A 22,760-nucleotide genomic window follows, 5' to 3' on the forward strand; every position below is an offset into this window, starting at 1 on the left:
ATAAACAACATACCTCAAAAAAAGATCAGAAGAAAAAAAAAAAACGGTGGGGCAGTCCAAATCATTCACTAATTTTCTCAGTCTAAAATAATTGCTAGTAAATAGAGAAAGCCTAGGATTACTCTCTGGCCATAAGGCCAACTGCACAACAGAACACATCTCCCAACTAAACATTTTAACATTTTATGCTCCAAAAGAGGGTTTGTGCATCTGCAGTGCTTTTGGGTTTGAACATCTCTACCATATTAACCATCAACTGTGGCTGGGAATTGTCTGGGAGAGGCTGTGACCACATCAGGGACAGCCAAGGCAATCGAGCAGTATGACTGATCCCATACCAATACCCAAATCTGTGCCCTGTTCAGTTTGCTGACATAAATATAGCCTGTGCGTAGCTATGACAACTCTTCCTGGGATGTCACTAGTGTTGATAACAAAGAATCCATCCTTAGAAGCTAAAGAGGAGACATCCTTTGAGGAGACTTCACCCTGCTGATGTTTTTAAGAGTGTCTGCAGCTCCAAGTGGACGGTCTATCTGAGGCAGGCAGCTGCTTCTCCTTTTGAAGTACAGGTTTAAGGCCAGATACCTTAGATGGGCCACTTTGTCCATATCAACAGGCTGAAGAGATTTCCTTGATGTGGAAATGAGGTACTCTCTCAGTGCTGCTGGTGGTCGCAGTTCACATGCAATTTCAATCCAGCGTAGATAAATGACAGCAACTATAATAACTGCGGGGTAAGAAAGAACACCTCCTGCCAGCAGCGTTGTGCGTGAAGCACACCAGGGAGGCTGATGCCATGTGATGTGCGGCCATGAAGAAAAATCTCCTTCCTTGGTGCCAAAGTGAAAGCCTCCAAAGATGTTGTACAGAAGTATTTCAAAGCACGAATTGCTCAGAGAAAAAAAAAAAGATAATAATAATCTAGTATTTTCAGATCCCCTGCAAAGGATCAGCTCTTTATTTTTTCCCCATCACCTTGCTTTTCCCCATTTCCTAAATAACTTGTTTTGTGCTCTACTGATAGTACAGAAATGCATCATGTCACTATGGAATACTCGTTAGGAAGGCAGACGGTTTGTAAAGCAAACAAACCTCTCTTTACTTGCATATACTCCTCAGAAGAAGTACTTAATTCCCAGACACATTGATGACTAGCTGCTAAGAAATAACCTTTAGCAAAATCTTGGCTATCTACAGCAATTTCACTTTGAAACTTCCCGAACAGTTTGGGCACTAGAGTCAATGAAACCACGATTTCCCCCTCTATTCGTGAATGCCAAAAATAAAATCATATTAAATAGATAGGTAAATTACTACAGAAAAGGTCATCAGCAATTATTGATACAAAATCACTAATACCTGGGAGCTGGGAGGTATATGAAGACAAACTCATGCCTACTTCTGCTGAAGTAAATTGATTAAATGGATCCTTGGTGTGAAACAACACAGGAGTTTCATTTCAAGTAGTCAAATATTTTCCAGTTATTTTCTCCCTTTTTTTTTTTTTTTTTTGACTTTTTATATCTCAGAAATTTCCACAAGGATAGCTTAAATGAAAGGAGATTTGGTTCCAGATTGGGGTCCCAAATAAGCATTGGAGTGACCTCAGGCAATGGCTAACATACTTTGTTAAACAAATCCTGGATCCCTGAGTCAAGAACGGGTGCTCCAGCCTCCCCGTGCCCAAGCTGTAGGAGCAGGTCCCACACAGCAGGATACAGTTTCTGTAAATTGATCTTGAAGTCAATGAATAAAAAGCAGACAGAGCCTGTGTATCAATTTTGCTCAGCTACTTTTGTCAGAAGCATCTTGTGTGGTTTGTGGACTATCCCTTGAGCTCTGGTGGTAAAAAATCTCTGCTGCAGTGTTAAATAGATCCAGCTGAGTCCTTCTGCTGATCTGAGATGAGGGCTGTTGCACCCTATTACCGTGGGGAAGTTTCCTACTAATGGAAACGGCAGATTTTTCATCACTTTGGGTCTTCAAATAAAAATTGGATAATAATCTTTTCAGAAGCTTGGGCTTTGTCGCTTACTACTGTAATTACCGTAGTACTTCGGGCACCCAACCAGACAGCATACAAATGTAAAGATGCTACCTAGCACTAAGTTCCAATGCTCCGTGTAGAAATTTGTAGGTGGCATCCTGCACCTCCTCTTACACCAGAAGTGTGACTCCATCATAATTTACACTTTATCCCAGCTTTACCATCTCTGCATTTTTAGTGCATCAAAGCATTTCAGACATTTCTGTCTCTTCTAAAAAAAAAAAAAAAAAAAAAAACAAACATCTGCAGTGGACATACTCAAGTCCTAACCCACAGCAAATTGTCACAATTAAATTGAAAGATGGCTTCCCTGAAGGAGCCTTCGTTTCTTGCTTTTACCAAGATAAGCTAGGACTCCGTAAACAGACTGCTTGATCTCTCAGAAAATATTTCTTGCTGTGCACCGTTGTAATCTTTTCCTACTTTATGAGCTTTTTCCTCCTAAAATGCACCCAGAGGCTGACCCAAAAAATTAGCAATTTTTTGATTATTACATTTAATGGATGCCACTGTAGAACTGTGAAAAGCATGGCCTTGTCCTTTTCAAACTGAAATCTTTTGATTTTTTTTTCTTTGTTCAAGCCAAGTTGCCATTGTAAAATATAGTTCAATTTCTTTAATCCATCCTGAAAACGTAGGAACAATATTAATTTTTTTACATTTTTTTCTTATTTTTTGTGAGCAATGCTGTGAACTCCATCACATTCTGTTGTTGTTGTTGTGTGTTTTTTTGTTTGTTTTGTTTGGTTTGGTTTTTGGTTTTGTTTTTTTTTCAAAATCCTTAGGATCAGAGAATCATAGAATCATCTCGGTTGGAAAAAACATTCAAAATTATCAAGTCCAACCTTCTTAGAGCATCCTTTACGTGATGTTACTTCATTTCAAATGCAGAAACTGGGGCTACGGTGCACTACAGCCAGCTATGAGCCCCAAGGGCTCTACTTCTCCAATCACTGGACCCAATTCTTGTCTCACCCTGAGAAACCCATGTGAGAGAGCGTGAGTCCACAAATGCTGGACAGAGCAGAACTCAACAATCATAAATTTGCTTATTATAAACTGAGATATAATACTCTTCTTGGGCACAGCTGAGCAAAAAGAAGAAAGCTAAACTCTTGCAATTAGATTTATTTTCTTCATTCATCCAAGACATAAAAACTGCACAGGTCCCTTGTAAAATTATTCCAAATCTGAATCATCAGAGTGAGACAATAAGCAATTTACAAACCTTTACATGTCAGCATAGGAACACGTTCTATTAAGGGAGTAAGTCAAAGTGAGTTGTGTTTATACACAGTAATTTCTGTACTCTCTCAATTTCAGGAAAACATATACTCTCAGAAATATCCATGTTACCTCCACAGCATTTCAGCCACATGTCATTAAAAGAATGAAGGCTTCAGCTTGAGGAATGAGCAATAGGAGCAGTAAAATAAAATAAGTGTACCAAAACAGACAAAAAATACAGGGAGAATGCAACCCTCTTCCACCATATGCTCTACTCTCCCAACAGCTGCAGCTTCTCCCTGGTTTCTTTAATCTCCAGTCTCTGTTCCCATGACATTCTCTTGCCTGTTTTTAATCTATCTTTTCACTTGTAGTCGCACTTCATGCATGACACAAGTATTACATACCAAGAATGGTTATCATGTGTAGGAACACCCACAGGTAATCTCAGTAAAGTTACCACCTGTAGTAACTGTTCTGGGAGAACACTGCCATAGTGAGTCTTCATTTTTTTCTTTTCAAATGTCTCCATAGCAAAAAGAGAACACAAAGAAAAAAAAAAAAAAAAAAAAAAAAACCACACACTAACCATAATAGCAAAGTTGGGCACTTCTGTAACGTCATTTTTTCACAAAAATTGTTACCATGACCATCATCATTTTTCTATGCCTAAAATGAGGAGCAGCTTCCCGGTGCATCCTCTTCTGTTTTCAGGCACAGTGACATGGTGAACATCACGATCTAAACCTGCACGGAATTTTTTCTGGAAATGAAGGTCTTTGGGGAGCTTAGCATAGGCTGCAGGTTTTGTCTTAGACTTGGTTTGTAATGTGTCTTTCAACCTTTGGGGCTGTCGCATTTTCATCTTATATATATGTTTAATAAAACCAGGAGACAAGAAAGATGGAAACAACACATCTCAGTGGAATACAATTCAAATAAAGTTGTTAATAATAAATAATATATTTAGTATTTATACTGCTACTACTACCTAAGCCTGTGATTATAGGCAATGCTGAAGTAAATAGATATAATAACAGAGAATAGCAGTGAGGCTATTAGGATTTAAAATTTGCCACAAGGCACAAGCAGGTATCTAAATAATAAATATCAGTTTAATTTCTTCAAGCCCGAATCGGCCAATATATTAACCATGAAAAGTCAAACTCTGAAATGGAAATGTTAACTTAACCTTGAGTAAAGATGCAGCAGAACTCCCTAAACAGTGGCCACCATCCCTTGTGGACAGGGAGCTTTTTGTTTTTCAGCTAATGGTTGGTAAAAATATTTATTTTCCATTTTATTTTTAAATGATGAATTCACAGAACATATTTCTGTATCCTGGTATGCTAAGGCATAACGAGTCAACAAGAAACTCTTTTATTGAAAAAGAACATGTCAGTCCTGTCAACATCATCAATTTTCTAGGTAGAGATGTAATACAGCAGGTAACTGAAATTCAATGCATCTGTTATATTTCTTGTTGCCAAGGTTTTAACATTGCAGCAGCATCTGCTATCACCTTTCCAAATGATTTTTTTTGAAGTGAATTGGTACATTCATTTTATTTCATGACTTAGCAATTGCATTGAGGACAAATTATAGATTATGGGGTTATATCAAGGTTTTCTCTGCACATGTAGGAGGATCCCAGGACTATAATCTCACAATTATGGAGACACAACTTACTCTAACTGTGACCTAGTTATTAAAAATTATGTATTTTCTGCTATATCCTGTTCTTCGATTGCTACAAAAAAATTACATGAAACGTTAATATCCACATTATATGTCATTAACTTTGATCAATTCAGTATTTTGTACTTTGCCTGACCCTTCCTTCCTTACAGGTGAACTAGGCAAAAAAAAAGGGGAGAGGTGGAGCAATAGGCCAGTCATACTGAGGCATGTTGTACAGATCAAGGCCATGGTGAACACCAATATTCTTCACAGAATTTATAAGTCATTAAAATTCCTATATCCTGTACTTACAAGAAGAAAAAAAAAAAAAAGAAAAAAAAAGGAACAGACAAAGGCACAACAGGAATCTATTCTCTTGACAGAGATTTAATAATAAAAGAAAATGTTCTGAGCCAGTCTCATTACTGCTTGGAAACTTTAATCTTGTGGACTTAGTTTCTGTTCATGAAAACCTTCAGATCCCTTTATAAACTACAGAAAGTAAAGGGAATATTTGTAGTTTAATTATACATTTAAACACTTTAGAGAGTCAGACCCATTTTGCAATGGTGTTGTGAAGTCTAAATGAAGGGCTTTTCAAGTAATATAAGGCACTGTCTCAATATACTGATTGTTTGTTGTAGCTCATTCATCTGTATTATGTAGAGAATGGGAAATCCGAGACAGAAAGAATTATTTCCCCATATTACATTTTCTCTAGATTGCTATAATAACTTGTGAAAATGCTAGATAGATTTTCTGCTGTTGGTTTCTCCTTTTAATGATCCCACTGTTAACACACAAGTATGTCAAATAAGCCCTGCATCACAGAGTCAAGCCCTCTGCATGCATTTTCTTAAAGCAAAGACAAACTAACCATCAACCTGTGGTGGACTTTGATGGTGGCCTTGCCCTCTCTTTCATGTATAACTAAGATGAAGTAGAGGTGGAATTAACTTTGTAAATCACCAACTGACCAAAGGGATAGGAGGTAACAGAGCAAGAAATTAGCTTTGCCTTTCTCCACTCTCTTCCATCAGCTATTTAGAAGTCTTCCAGATGACCTTTGGAAGTCTAGACATCTTAAAGAGAACTGGAACTCCTACATATGAAAATCAGTCAAAAGATAAGTTGGTATATAAGAGGCAATAAAATCCCCAAGGCTTTGCTGCATACAGAATGTAAAACAACTTCACAATCAAGTATTTTATGTAACTCAACAGAGGAACTAATTCCATGTGGCACGATTTTATATTACATTGTTAATTATTAAGAATTGTGTACAAGAGAATATGCTTCAGAAAAATATTGAGAATTGACAAGATTATAAATGGCTTTGACTAAATAAATATAGTTATGTTCACTAAGCCTTATAACAAATACAAGATAATAAACAGGCATGTTCAATCTATTTATCTCATACCATAATCAGTGAAGATAAACAAAGGCAATAAATAAATAAATAAAATGACCTGCTTACATGTTAACAGCTTGGACCATAAGCCTATATACTGCCCTGTTTTAAGAAAACCATCTTTAACTTCAGATTTTATATGGTAATTGTACACAACCAGTTTATGAATAACAACAGAAGAGTTTTTCCCTTCTGATTCCAGTTCCACTTAAGCTATGCAGATTTCAAAAAGCTTATGAATACACAGACAGAGAATTGTTCTGAACATCTGTAAGCAAAATACAAAAAGATATTTTATAGTGAATGAACATCCTGGGCTGTCTAATGCTGGCCAAAACTGGTGTATTTATGTATTAGGTTAATGCACCAAAAATAGCCCAAAATCCTTTACCCACGCCAGAATGCCTTTTCAGATTTTCATCCGTATAGTTGTCACCATACAATGTAAAAATAATTTTCCAGCACTGTATTCACAAGCTGCAAAATAACTCAATTATCTCTTGAGCATCAATTTAACAAGGAAATACCACACCATCTGATAGGAGAATCTTCAAATGACCTGTCCTACATCTGAACAGAATAACACTAATTTAACACAAGCTGAATCATGACATTTCTACCTCCCCAGCAGAGAGATGAATTTTAGTGCTCTTCAAGATTTATGAAGCTGGAGGTTTGATCTTACAGGCTTGAGTTTTCATAAGACCCCAACAGTGTTGAAGCAGCACAGCCATCAACTGGCTACTGTAAAGGAAACGGTGCTCCCCTACTGCTTAATACCAGGTCTGCAGATCATTTTTGCTTCCCAGCAAAGTCCATCAGATGAAAATCATGACAGAAGACTGGAAAACCACCAGTATGGAAAACATACCTGTATTCACTTGAAGCAATACAATACTTTTTTTTCTAGAATATATACTGAAACCATGAAGACAACAACCATGAAGAAATCCTAAGCTTTTTCTTGTTTCCCATGGAAGATACTTACTAATGCTAAAAGATCTAGTATGAAGAGTGAAGCAGCATATCAAATTGCAATCAGGATGCTCAAAACCTCCATCTCAGTAATTCCTAAACTTACAGGTATGTAAATGCAAATGTTAGTGCCGTGTTACATGTTACTGTGGACCTTGAGATCAATTATATTTAACACAGTGCTCTCCACAGAGGACTCCAAGCAAGACATTATTTAAGATCATTACGGAACATCCTAAGTACACAAGAAAACAAAAACCTTTCCAGTGTACATGGAAAATTTTCCTATCCCTCTTGGCTGCTGGTAAATCAGCAAGCAGGAACTTTTATTCTTGCAATGCAAGAGAGATGAACTTTCCAAGTAGATACATAACAAGCAAAGACCAGCTACATGGTCAAGGGCTGGAACTGTGCATGCATCCAAGAACAAGAGACTGGAAAATCCTGTGCCTCAGCACGCACACGTTCTCTGTCCTCCACATCGTGTAGGTAACACGTGCACGTACATTGACAGTGCATGGCCCATGTCCTTAGCTCCAGGTAAAGGAAGAATAGTGAATATACACACAAGTACCACAGATATGAATTAGTTGTTCACACAACAGGCATCTAATCACTTTTGAGATGTCCAAGGGCAACTGGGACAACCGCAAAAAGCTATCAGATGTGACTATATTGTGGCAGGTGGGATATGCCCAGACATCTCAAACACTAAATCCTACATTTAGGCATCAGAGTCAAAAAAGCACCGTTGGCTGATATGTTTTGAGTGACCTTAGCTTGGGGAAAAGAGTAAACCCACACCATTTTGCCTGGGGTCTAGCTGATGATCTGCTTTTGGAAGAAGTGCTACTTGTTTAATCCAAAGAATTGTTGCTTTTTTCTTTGGAGCAGAATGCCAGGAAGGTGTTGGAATAAAATACCTTTCCGGCACAGATTCTCAAGCCTGCATGGGTTGAAAGCAAAGCTTACATACTTGCCAAGTGGATATTTTTTAGTTGGCATTAATGTTCTTTCCAGAGCTGGATTTAGAGGACATAACTGTTAAGTGTTTACCATGGAAATGACCTTGTCAGAACAGATGAAGAAGAAAGTGGCAATCACACCATGAATAACTGAAGTCTACTATTTCGTAAGTACTGTTCTTCCCAATGAAAACTATGGCAACTAGAAGCAGCCAGATGGCAATGTCTTAGGGGGGCTTGTGAGAACTCTCTCTAAAGAGAATTCCAAAAAGTATGTTCAAAGATGAAAAAAATCTGCCAGGAAAAGAAAAAAAAAAAAAAAAAAAGGAGAAAATCAGAATAAAACATGGCTAAAGGAAGCTAAGTAGGAAGAAAAAAAAATCAGCATGCAGAAATCAGTCAATTCTCCAATTCAGCTCAGATGCTCAGCTGAGAACACAAATGTGTAACACATACATATCCCATTTATGTTCACAGAGACAAGGCTGTGAAATATGTGCTTATCCTTCCAGATATCTCTGAGCAAAAATCCTCCAGTGTCCAGTATCTGGAGGCATATAAACATCCATAATGCGAATGTGTATAAAAACAAGCACTAGAAAAATAACTTCTGCTATGGTTTTGCACTACAAATATAACTAAAAAAAAAAAACTGTCAGAAAAGACTTAACAGATTTTTTTTCCATTTCTTTATTCCAGGATTCTTGTTATTAAATTACAATTTTTATTTTTGTTCACTATTGATGAACTACCACATATAAAGTAGCTTCAAAACACTTCAAAGCATCTTAATCAAATGCAAAACATGCAATAATGAGGAGCCATTCTGAAATATAAAAACCAGCATATACCGTGCAGGAATAAAAGATATCTCTACTTCCCTTACTACACCACCTTGTCCTGTGTTCAAATCTCCCCCTGGCCAACAGCCAGCCCTCACTATCTTTGGAGAAACACTCAACAGTCCATCATAACTACACTCAGTGTACTGGAACCATGAGTGCATTGGGAAAGAAAAATTGTACTGCACATCACTATCTTATATAAACAATTTAATTATTGAATGTCCAGGTCATTAAACAGAGTGGACAAAAAATACCAGACAGGCCTGCAAATATACATGCTATCATGCATTTTTAGAAAAAAATATAGATAGTGCAGGAAAATTATGAAAGTACATACACAAGACTGTGGAAAACTTAGGAACCAATGGATCATACAGATTAATAAGACAGGTATCACTGATCCATCCATAGGTGATACTCCTCATTTCTATGTTTTGCAGGAGTTCTGGGTCACTCTGCATCCATTAATGCTAAAGGAAGGGTGTCCTTCTTTTTGTTCTAGCTATTTTTAAATTTCTGTATACTAAACATTTGCATTCAGGAACATGCATACCAGCAGAAATTCTCCCTAATCTACGTTTTCTTTATCTCTTACAAGGCAATTTCTTAGGAGCTCAGAATTGTCTTTAAAATAACACTTTAAGACATCTCTTTCCACATTTTTTTACTATTTCCATGAAGTTTCTGCTTTTCTGGGTGCCTTTCAGCACTCCTCCATAGCTGCTAAAGTGTCCATTATTTGTTTGTGTCACTGAACTTATTATACTCTATCAAGCCTACACGATATATTGTTATTGAGAACAGTATATCAACTTCAGCATTTGGCATAAAAAGTGTTAACAAGAAATAAACTAAAATAAAACCTTCAAGTTGTTCTCCACCAGTGAGTCCAGGAAAGCAAGAATACGCTTTAACAACAACATTAGTCAATTGGCTGCCAGTGATTCTGTTCTGGATCACAGAAAGGAACTGTATTGGGTTATCAGTACTGTAGAAGGATTAGTATTGGAGTGCAGTGAAAAATAAATGCAATGATTTGCTTTGGAAATTATAAGATGCTGTTCATTGAACTGTATAAAAATTTAACAAAATAATAATAAAAACACAAATGAGAAATGTAGACTTTTTCATACAGCCTCCCGTTAAACAGAAAGAAAAGAAAAGAACGTGTTCCTTCTGATTTTTTTCCACACTCAAATATGGACACAATTTAAATTAAAACTCATATGTTTTCTAAAAGACACATTTGCATAATTTGCAACAGAATCCATTTCCTGAATTAATTGTATTAAAATACAATAGTCAAATAAGAAAATCTGAACTTTCTATTTTTCTTTTTCCTCAGAGTATTTGCACATACATTAACTCATTAATTAGTAGATGACAATGGGATGGACATACCATAGATTTCATTACAGTTTAGGATGCAATGTAAGAACCGGTGTTCTGTAAATACCCCATCTCATTAGGTGCTACAGTCACTCATTTACTCTTCATTGTCACTCATAATCTGATAGGATTCTACTCACAGTCCTTAAAAAGCAAAGAGAAAGGCTTACCTGAACAGACCTCTTTGTAGGTAGGATTTGGAGTATACCCTCCTGCGTAACCCACTTGAGTGGAATAGACTCCCTTCTGTCTCCAAAACTTCCTCTCAGCTCCCCAGAAACAGCCCATACCTGAGTATTACATGAAGTATACAACATTATGTCAAAATCTGGTCAATACTAAATAACTCATTTGCACATTAATTGATATAGTCCATACTGGAAGTAACATCTATAGTCAGCATGTCAAATGTTTCCCAAGAGTATATACATGGGAGTAAATATCCTGAGGAATTCATTCTGCATCAGTGCACAGCTCAAACAAAACTTTATTTTATAATGCTTCTGAATATCACAGAGGACAAATCCTATAAGGGTTCAAAGGCCCAAACAAGGAGAATTTTCATGCACATTAAAAAAGTTACTTAAAAGGCAATTGCACTATTTGTGCAGCACCATTTTTACTTTAGTTGATTAGCAAGCTGTCAAAACACAATAATTTGTATTAATGGCAAACAGTTATTTAATTTTCTGCTTTCAGGCATATGCAGTCTTTAAAGGTGGCAGTAATAATGGATTAAATTATACGCTATACAGAAGGAAAAATGCTTTGGTTTAACAATTTATGCATGCACATATTTGATGTTCAGGCAAAATTTCGGCATTCATTCACCCACATGGCCAATTATCTAAGGACAGCAGATTGTCAACAGGTGTAAATTAGCAAAAGTCTCCTGGTAGCCTGGAATCAAGCACATTGTATGAAAGCCAGTGGGAAGGAATAAACAAGCCTAACATCCACAGTTCTCTGATGGCCTAGGAGTTATGATTTGAAGGACTCCATAAAGCCACAAAGCTGAAAAATGTCACGTACACTGAAGTACTATCTAGCTCATCCCTGATTACAAGTGATGCATCTTCTCTCTCAGTGATAACATATGTCCTTTTCTTATTCCCTAATTAAAGCACTTGAAATCAAAACTAGTTTTAAAAAGTAAGCTAAATGTTAGTTACACTTAGAAATCAATGATCCACGATGGGTTTTCCATTGATAACAATGCAGATATGACAGGTTAAATAATTACAGAAATGTTCCTTCAAAGAACATCTAGAACAACTACGATGGCTCACAAAGGCATATTCTTTCTTTGAAACTTCACAGATTAGCTTCAAACTAAATTATTTTGACCAACTCCTGTAGTAACACACAAAAATACAGAAGTTTTCTTCTAATTCAGATGCTCAAGCAAGCCACATAACTTAGGAGCCTAGCCTGCTCCTTGGAGACCGTGGAAAGAGGCAGGCATCTCCTGAGGACAATTCAGTTCAAAGAATATTTAAACTGCTGAACAAATTGCAGTCATTCTCCTAGACTACAGCAATAGCTATGGCTGTTATAGTAGGGTTCCTCACCTAAATTAGGCTGGTGGCAAACTGTTGTAGGACCTCTCTTGAAATTGCCTCCAGGCTTTGCAGAAAGAACAACTGAGAATTCTTATTTGAGATGAATTTTTCAGGTACTTGCCTATCTAATGGTGATTTAAAATAGAACGTATTTCTGTAGCTGACATCACTATTTTATAGCAATTAAGTCCGGGAGGCTTTCCAATACTTATGTCACCAAGTCTAGTCAATTGATAGAGAGTGTAGAGGAAGACAGTTTTTACTCATCACTTTGAGTACATTCCAAACAGCAGCTTTGGTTTAACAATTTATGGTTTAATGATTTATTTTCTTCCCGCAGAAGTCAGAGCACGTATAAAGTGGACAGTGCCAGGAACATACAGGTCTCATTCCCAAAGAGTCCAGCCACAGAGAGTACCACTCACCCCTTCACTGTAAAGAAACTCAATAGACCTTCATATAGTAACGTCAACATCATATTTTTTCTCTTGCTTTCCTTTTTATTGAGAATTTATGTCTTCAAACATTAGCAAGGTGGGGATGGAGCTCTTCTCCCAAGCATCAAGAGATAAGATAAGGGGAAATGGCTTCAAGTTGCACCAGGGGAGGTTGAGGTTGAGGACAAATTTCTTTACAGTAAGAGTTGAAAAAAGAAATTTCTTTACTGTAAGACTTGTGTAGCATTGGAATAGGCTGCCCAGGGAAGTCATTGAGTCACCATCCCTGGAGGTCTTCAAGAAACATGTAGATGTTGACCGTAGTAGCGTGGTTTAGAGGTGGACTTTAGTACTAGGTTAAAGGTTGGACTAGATGATCTTAGAGGATGTTTCCAACCTAAATGATTCTGTGATTCTGTTACAGCAGTGAGCTGGAAAGTGCTCCTTGCTCTGCAGTGAGCTGGCACCCAAGGCCAGGCTGGATGGGGCTGGGGCAGCCTGGGCTGGGGCAGGGCATCCTACAGACCCTCGTAGGATGGACTCTGGAGCCAATTTATCAAATTAACATTTGTAGGACAAGGGCAGCTGGCAGGCAGGTGAGTGAGACACTTCATCCTGAATACAGAATAGTACAGACCCCAATTTTTTCCCAAACATATTCTTAGTCCCACACCTTACTGCAAAGGTATATCCCAAAGGTAAGGACACAAATGAAATTCAGGTTTGAGTTCAAACACAGGCCCAACATCAAATGTAAATTAGAAATGCTCATTGTTTTCCTATTTATTAAAAAATAAATACATAATGAAAATGTCTGAAATTAATGATCAGCAGGTTGGTGGCTCTCCTTGATCAATAACTTTTATTTGGGGTTCTCTCATCAATCACCCTCTCCGACCTGTTGATTTGACCCAATGACCTATATCCTCATCATGGTTTCTTTCACTTTTTCTTCTCTGCAAGCAGTTTATGTCTGAATTCATTGTGTTCTCCCACCTCTCAGAGACAGACATTTTATTCTTTTAGTGAACTATTCTCATCATTTCTCAAGTACGGTGGCACCTTGCACAAACAATAAATCCTCACATCCACGAGAACAGATAAAATTGAAGTCTTTGTCATAAGAAAACAACCTGCTAGTAAAGGGACATAATTTACAACAATACAATACTAAATTGCTTTCCACAGTATTAATACATTCATTCAGCAGTTGATGTTTGTTATTCTGCTAAAGCAGTGCCATGTTCTACTGAGAAACTGTCACAAGGAGAGAAATATTAAGAATAAAACCCCTATAATATTCTGGAGCTCATGGACTGCCTCCTCTTCAGAGCACTGACTGCCTTAAGCCATGTTTAACGTGAACAATGATTACTAAAATCAAGAAGTTGCCACAGTTAAAGACTTCATATGCTCTTGTAGTAAACAGAAGTTTACTTTCCCTAATTACTGCTACTCTAGTTAGAAAGCTGAAGATGTTCCAAATAATTAGATAAAACTCAGAGGAAAAAAAAATCAGTAAACAGTAGGGAAAAGAACATAAAAGGGAAATAAGCCCATACTATAACTTGAAACTAGCAAACATGAATGTGATTTTAAACTATTCATGAAATAATTTGCATAATCCCCGATACCGGTTAAGTGAGTGCAGCTTTAGAGTTAGAGAGCTTCCAGAGGCATTCCTAAGAGAAAGAAAAATAAGGAAAATACCCGTACCCATTTAGTAAGGGAAATACTCTTATACCGCCCCCCACAAGCATAACTTGAACATAATGGGTATTGCAGAAGAGTATTTAAGCATTGAAGATATTTGTCACTTTTTAATTGCTAATTTGTAAAACAAAAACTATTCTTTTAGTGATGGGTTTTGACTGACTCTTAATTGGAATTTCAAAAGGCATTTAAAGATTTTACGCTTTTGAACTTCAAAAACAAACAGATTCAAATGGCAGTCTTTAAAGGTTCATTCATCCCTATAAATAATATTAATCACACAATTTGAGACTAAATGCTAATACTCCTATTCCTTTCTAGCATCCACATCCCTTTTCTCAGACTGTTCTCTTTATACATGTACACACATATATATCTTCTGAACAACTCTTTTTCTACACAGCCTTACACTCAGTCAAGAAGCATGTGTTTCCATAGGCAACCCAGACCATTAGCATATTTTTAAAGAAGAGTTAGCGTAAGTATTTTTCTAAAATAATGAAAGCAAAATATTGCTCTGATAAAAAGAGATAAACATCCCATTGTTAATCTGTACTAATTTTGAAATATTCACAAAGATAACCTGAGCAAAATTGAACCCCAGGTGCTTACTTTCTAGTGAGATGAATAGCTGTACAGATGACGTTAACTGTATTGACTAGGGTCTCCACTGACTGTAACAGGAGCTTATACATTTAGGGATTAATTTATTTGACTAAACAGAGACATCCAGGGTCATTTGAGATGCCTTAGGATATCCAAGACATCTATCTACACAAGGCTGACACACATGACACAGGGCTCAAGAGAGACATGTGTCCTTCTTGAAAGGCAAGGCAAAATGCTCTTGGACATCTCAAATGTAACTGCATATTTTAAGGCAGGAAAAACAAGCCCCTATCTTATATGTAGACATTACAAAAACATGGAATTTTTGAATCTGGTTGAAACAAATCCCCCATAATTTAGTGACTGGGTTTGGAAGCTGACTGTTTCTCTCCCATGGCTATAAAAAGAATCTACCATGAGTAGCTCACTTGTAGAAGTCTGCGCTTCAGGTCTATACACATAAGCCAGATGAATCCTAAGCAAAGTAATTGCAAAGTTATTTCATATCTATCCTGATAATAATGTGCGTAGCTTGTAGCATTATTAAATTCTTTATTTCTTGTACTGCATGCAATAGCCAGCACACAGAAGCAAAACCAAACTGGAAAACTTTAAAATTACGCCATGTTCAAGATGTGTTCTCCACTCATACAAGAAACTGTGTGATCCTGCAAAGGTAACCTTTACTCTCCCTCACTGCGATCCCCTTCTCCTACATTTCTTCCTATCACATCTTTGAATAGTATTCAGTTTCCATGCAGGTTCCCTGATGTAAATTCCTATTCAGGATTCCATGATGCAAATCTGCACAAGTGGAACATTTGCATCAGAAGGGCATTCTTGATCCAAATTAAAACCTAATAAGCTGCACCCATGCTGTACTAATTAAAGTCTATTAAGTTCTGAGCTCCATGGATGTTAAAGGAGGCTGATGCTTCAGGGACTGCCAGCTTTCCATTTAGGGAAACTCACAGCAGGTGTATTGTATTAATATACTGGCTAATTTTCATATTTTCTCTGAAACATGTATACATACATGGTATTTTTATTCATGGAGTGATTATTTAATGCCTTTGTCCTTTCCCTTTGTGGTATGCCCCTCTCCTCTGGGCATCAAGTTCATAGACAACCTGACTTCTATCTGACAACCCAACGACCTTTTGCTCCTGCCAGCTCTACTTACAAGCATTATCTCTCCCCTGCCCTCCAAGCAGCCCAACAGGACAGCCAGAGAATCAGAAGACTCTTTTTGTCTTATTCTGAAGAATGAATGCATTATTTCTGTGGCATGCCAAGGCTTTTCTGGCCCACAGCCTGCAATCCCTACACCCACACTTCAAGGCGCTTTTCCGTGCAGCAGATTAAGAAGCTGTTTCAATGCCAGGCTGATAGCAATGCTTCACTGCAGAAGATGAACTGCAAAGGATATGGATCCTGCTCCTCCTTCTGTTAACGGGATTTTAGAATGTATGATTCCACTTAGTAGAGGGAAATGTCACTTTTAAACGTACACTCAGAAAAACAAAAATGTGCTGCTATGCTGAGAGAACAAAGAGCAACATGCCCTGGAAACCTCTTCCCTAACCCCAGCTCAGAATAAGTGGCAGGACAGGATCTATCCAAAGCTCAGGAGCACACTAGACAGAGGAGACCGGCTCTTGTGCCAGCTTGTGTTCTGAAACCCTAGAAGCAGTGATTCTGCCAGCTGCTCAAATGCTACAGTACCCAGCCAAAAGTAGTTGGGGGCACAGGCTGCTCCTATACATTGAAGCAGTAAAGGACAGCCAACAGCACATCCCACCGGCCTACCTCAATGCATCCTGTTCTAGCCAGCATCTCTCCGGGAGCTGAAGGCACAGCTGCCAGTAGCCCTGCTTCTCTTGGCCACTATAGGATTTGGCCCAAATTTCGAATACGATTTATTTAGTTACCTCTACAAAATCTGGAGAAGCCTAGGAAATGCTCAGCTGCTTTGAACTGAAATAATTCTTTTTCCCCAGTTGGAAGGAATAAATTGAACCTCAGCAAGTCATATATCTATATAATAATGCTCATTACATAGATTTCCGCCAAACACTAACTGCGTGTGATTGGCCTTTTCTCTTAAAAATTGTGCAGTGCAGTTGGTACAGCTTTCTGACTGAAGTCAGTCCAAGTACTGATATTTCTAAGTACTGAGCCAAAGAGATATTTATTTGTGCTGTGTGCACCTCAACTGTGGGGACCATTAATTTCTGGTACTTCACAGGCTGAAGTGGGTACTTTGGCTTCCTGAAAGGTCAGTAGGGGACCTCGGTAGGCACCATCATGTTCCCACTTCCTCAGTCTCCCCCAAAGAGAAGATAGGCATGTAGGCAACAAGGGAGCTTGGATGTGATCCAGCAGATCTCTCAGTTCAAACAGGAGATCAGAATATCCTGGTACCTCAGGAACAATGTCCACTCTCTAGTCTAGATGCAGTGGTTGTACCCCTGGTCACAACGTTATTTCATGAATTTATGTAACTCAAAAGCATCAGACATCCAGAAAGTTAAATTTTGTTCTCCACAGGCAAATGTGCCGGTCCCTTTGGCTTCACCGTGGTTGCAGACAAATCCAAAAGTAGCGCAGGATCTCAGAGTCACATGTAAAATGAGTGAATGCAGCTTTGTCAAATATATTCATGCCTACGTACTTACACAACAGCAAATAAGGGCCTGAAAATCTAAAATGATCAAAGCTATGTCCTAATACGCACCAAGATCAAAATACCGCATGAATTACCTGAGAGTCTTTGTTTTGAATTTTCTCAAATTCCTGTTGAAAATCTGCAGAAAAAATCCAGATTCAAATTGAAATGTAATATCGTCTTTTACATAACACTGCAATATGTAGGGCACTTTGGTGAGCCATCTGGATGCATATAGGATTAATGTTATCAATCAGAATTTAAAATAAAATTGTATTATTGATGTCTTTAGAGGCTTACCATGCAGCAACCACAGAATATTTGAGCAATCACAGAATATTTGAGATCACTGGAAAACAATCAACTAAGAAATGGTTGGGAGGAATACTAAAAAAAAAAAAAAAGCTGAAATGGAGAACAAGCTCAGCTGAAAGAAATAAAACTCCTGGTGACAGATGGCATTAAGCGGATGATCTTCCCAGATAAGCGTTGGCTCTAATGCTACAACAGGGTTGATAAATATGTTGAACAGCTTGCCTGGGGCAAGTCAAACAAAGCCCTCGGCAAGAAATTTAAAATGCAGTTTGCCTAACAGAGCAACTAAAGAGGAATTTCTTGGCTCACCATTTTGCCAAGATGTGTTCTGTTCACACTGCATGAATTCCCAGAGAAACTGTTGGGTTTGCTTCGTTTTCCATAGGAGAAGCAGAAGCCTCATGTTCATTCAAATTAACAAATGCCCGGGCAATTCATTTATGCCAGTATGGTAGCTGCTGACATTCGAAGAGCGTGTGGGCACATGTGTGCGTATGTATGTATGTTTGTATAAAACGTGCACAACAGATTATTTTAAGAGGAAAAGAAGAATACCATAATAGAAAGGGAGTATTTTACTGTCAACAGAAAAACTGCCATGTTTTCAGCACGAAAAATGTGAATAACATGTCATAAGTAAGACTTTTCAAAGACCCTATAAGACAACAGCAGTCAAACTGGGAAATGTGATAGATAGAAAAGAATTCTTAAAACTTATTTATTCAATTCATCATAAAAGGATGTTACAAGTCATATTTAATGTAAAATCAACAGGATTTTACTAAATTTGAAGACAATATCAAGGATGATAATAAGGCACAAACCATAGCTGCCATGAACTTCACAGCTACACTAGGAGAGGTTTCAGATTTTCTAATTTAAATGCAATTTTGATCTTAACCAGTAGAGAGCAGGGATATACACATCTCGGTGTATTAAAATACTTTCAAAGATGGCCTTATTCACTGCCTCAGTATTTATTCTTTCCCCGTGCAATAGAGGGGAATATTTAACAAAAATGCTTACTCGTGAGTCCAAATAGTAAGAAAATTCCATCATCAAATTCTTCTGTTGGACATAGTAGAACAAGTCCAGAGGAGGCCCCGAGGAGGAGCAGAGGCTGGAGCCCCTCTGCTCTGGAGCCATCTGAGGGAGCTGGGGGTGTTGGGCCTGGGGAGGAGAAGGCTCCGGGGAGACCTCCCAGTGGCCTGCCCAGGCCCGAGGGACTGCAGGAGAGCTGGGGAGGGACTCGGGGTCAGGGGTAGGGACAGGACAAGGGGGGCAGCTTTAAACTCAGAGAGGGGAGCTTTAGATCAGACATCAGGGAGAAATTTGTCATTCAGAGGGTGGTGAGGCCCTGGTACAGGCTGCCCTGAGGAGCTGTGGGTGCCCCATCCCTGGCGGCATTCAAGGCCAGGCTGGATGGGGCTTTGGGAAATCTGGTCTAGTGGAAGGTGTCCCTTGGCAGGGGGTTGGAACTAGATGATCTTTAAGGTCTTTTCTAACCCAAACCATTCTGTGGCTCTGTGATTGTATGAAAACTCCTCTAGTTTGCAGAAACTGGAATATATGGACAACTCAAAAAACCGTTTATGCTGATCTGAAAGGTTGTCATCACACACTGGAAAGAGTATATTAAAAAATATTTAAAGAATATTTAAAACACTGGCCCAACTTCCTGACCTTTGAGAGATGCACCAGAATGTCCGTGCACCCATGCCACATGCATCCACCATGTAGATCTCACAGCACCACAGAATGATTAAGGTTGGAAAAGCCCTCCAAGATCACCTGGTCCATCCATTCCCCTACCACCAGTGTCACCCACTAAACCATGTCCCTAAGCACCATGTCCAACTTTCCCTTGAACATCGTCAGGGACGGTGATGCCACCACCTCCGTGGGCATCCATTTCCAATGCATGACCACTCTTTCTGAGAAGAAAGATCTCATCATTTCCAACCCGAACCTGAAGATCCTGGGGGACAACCATGCAACACTACTTCTGCCTGCCAGCTTCACCTGAACCCTTCAGGAGGTTCATCTTGGGTCTAAATTATCAGAGCTAAGACTGCAAATGGCTTCTAAAAGTCAATAGGATGAGAAGTAGATGTTGGGAGAGTGAAGAAAGCCAACCACTTCCATGGCTCTACCTTTTTCTGCAGTCTTGGGGTACTAGCTTTGTTCCTAGTGGCTGTTCTGCATCTATTCTGCTTTAATCATGCACAGCATTTCCTTAATTAGGAGAGAAAGGTTAAAAAGAGTTGGAAAACATGCAGGATTCATTAGGCCCAAACATATACATACAATTCACGGGCTCTACCGCCCAGCTCCCAGAAGGACACCAGCATGGGAATATACCATAGGAGGAAGCCTGGCAGCAGCCATTTGGATCTGGGGAACCATGTTTCCTGCCTCCTCTAGAAAGCAAATACTTAAATACTAATTCACATGCATTTAGCTCCTTTCATCCAAAAACATCAAAGCACTTCGCACACAATAATTAAGCCTCACATGAACCATAATTTATGAATTATTACTTTAAGTACTCCACAACCGAGGTATGAGTGGTCCCAAAGCAAAGCAAAGAATCCCTTTTGGAAAAATACCAAAGAATCCCAACTAACAGGTCTTTGTTTAGACTAATTTTTTTTCATGCTATGACTGCTAGTTGATAGAAACACATTTTGATAAAATGATGTATTTTCTAACTTTTTCCTTGACATATTTTTGTTGATTTATACTCTTCCATAAACTTGATCTAGATAAAATGTAGCAACTTTCATCTTAATCATCTTTTGGCAGTGAAATATACCTGTAATACAGTAATGGGGAAAATAAGACAAAATAAAGAGCTGCCTCCAAAAGTACAGAAAATGTATCTGAAAATTCTGATCGCTTGAACAAGTTGAGCCAGATACACCAACTGGTGATCTTGGCATTTGTTAGGCTGAGGACAGAACCAGTCAACATTAGGTATGGGAAAAAAAAAAAAAGAAAAAAAAGAAAAAAAAAAAGAGAGAGAGAGACAAATGTTTAAAAATAAATAGATGATTCATTAAAAAATAAAAAAAAATAAAAAAATAAAACTCACTCTTGAAGATTTCCACCTCATAAAAATTATCTTGTTCTTTGATTGAGCTTCACTCATGAAATGGAACTAATTCTGTTTTCTTGGTGTTGTATTAGTCATTGATTCCATTATATTTAGATGTGCAGATCTGGTAAAAATGAAATGAGAAGAAGGCTCCAGGAATTCAAGCCTGAATGCAGACTGTAAAAGATCTCTTCAAGGCCTCTTTCTATCATTAGTGGCATTGCTGTTTTCAGCACCATAGCACATCACATAAAAGCCTTTGTCACAGTTTTGAATCCCATTGTGCTAGGTTCTGGGTAAAAACACAGAACAATTCAGCAACCTCTCCAAAATTTTAGTTTTAGATTTACAGGGCCATTCCATAAACATGAAGGAGAAGTGTCACAAATCGTACAAATTATGGAAACCAATAAATAGATGATTTTCTTAATGTTTGCGGATTTGGGAATATGACTGAGTGAATGCTCGTGGCTGGGAACAACTGGGTGTCATTTTCACATGAACAACTGAATCACATATAAAGCAATATTGCACCAAAAATGGATATGATCTGCAGAAAAGAAGAGCTATTCACAGAGTAACAGTCAGTCCTTAAGTGCAAAACATACGGATTAACACTGCATGTCTTCTGTGTCTAATTGGACAAAAGGCAGTCTTACAAAGTATTGTAGGCACCCAATATTTCTCGGCCACAAAGATGATTCCTGAAGTGTCCCATGGACCCAGAAAGGATTTGTGATAGAAAAAAAAAAGAGCAACAGGGTTTATGGCCAAAATTCTGACAGCATTAGCTATTTACTCTTTTCAATGTCTCTTAAAAAACAAATTACTGGATCAATAAAAATGCAATATGTATGAATAAAAGCATCATACGCTCTTTGCACATCTTTGAGTTGTCCAGAAGTGGAACAAAATCTTCATCTGAATTAACACAACAGAATATCCAAGGATACAGTTAATTAATTACGCCAGCTTATGCACAGATAAATTCAGTCTAGCCACTTTCCTATCTACTTTGAAGAAGGGAGTAGTTTCTTAATGTATTACCTTTCGAAAGTCTGTTAGGGATAAAAGGAACCCTTGGTACAATAATATGTGAAAGAGATTGAGATAGAGCTACATGGTCCTATCATCAACTTGATTATTTGCTTCATTGCAAAGCATCACATCTTTAGTTCAGTCATTGATTTGAGGCTTTCAAATCATTTTGTGATCTTCCTTTGCTCTAAGCATTCCAGCACTTCGCACCAGAGATTCATTTTAGATCATCCTCGGTCATTTGACACACTTTAGTGCTCTGCTACTCAAGTAGAACTTGATGTACACATAAAATAAGAGATGTCATCAGGGCTGTGTAATCCATTTGATTCTCTTGAAACTGTATCTTTCATAAAAATTCATCTCTGCAATAATAGCAAAGCCTTACCCTTGTCTTGTGGAAAATCTCTGTAATCTCTCAGCAACCTCAGGGAGCTTGAAATATACAGAGGCAAAACAAAATATATTCTGCTATTATAAAAGCAAAGCACCACAAACATTTTCTTACAGGGAAAATAAGAATCACTTTTAGGGCTACACTGCAGAAAATAATAACTTGTTTACAAAGTTTGTTTACTGCAAGGAATAGAAACCTTGCTTTTTTCTTTTCTTTTAGGATAACTATTGCTAAGTTAAATTAACTGCCAACACACACATTCAGAAAAAAGTAATGTCATATTACTTATTTTATCTGTAACCTTAGATTTCAGACTACAATAGAAAGCTGTAGGCACCCTGACAATTATTTAAAATTACAATCTATAATTGCTCAGGAG

At 38.0% G+C, this 22,760-nt stretch overlaps 1 protein-coding gene across 4 annotated transcripts in view; it reads right to left on the bottom strand.

Moving 5' to 3' along the window:
- MSRA (methionine sulfoxide reductase A) overlaps window positions 1–22,760 on the bottom strand; it is a 268,150-nt gene that overhangs the window by 129,548 nt on the left and 115,842 nt on the right. For 3 of the 4 annotated variants that reach the window (XM_068678909.1, XM_068678908.1, XM_068678907.1), the window contains one exon: window positions 10,716–10,835. The exons of the other annotated variant lie outside the window; for it this stretch is intronic. In XM_068678909.1, the coding sequence (XP_068535010.1) occupies window positions 10,716–10,835 (120 nt within the window). The remainder of the gene's footprint in view (window positions 1–10,715; window positions 10,836–22,760) is intronic. 4 annotated transcript variants of the gene reach the window in all.

Source organism: Anas acuta, chromosome 3 (genome assembly GCF_963932015.1).
Source record: "Anas acuta chromosome 3, bAnaAcu1.1, whole genome shotgun sequence".
Classification (NCBI taxonomy): domain Eukaryota; kingdom Metazoa; phylum Chordata; class Aves; order Anseriformes; family Anatidae; genus Anas; species Anas acuta.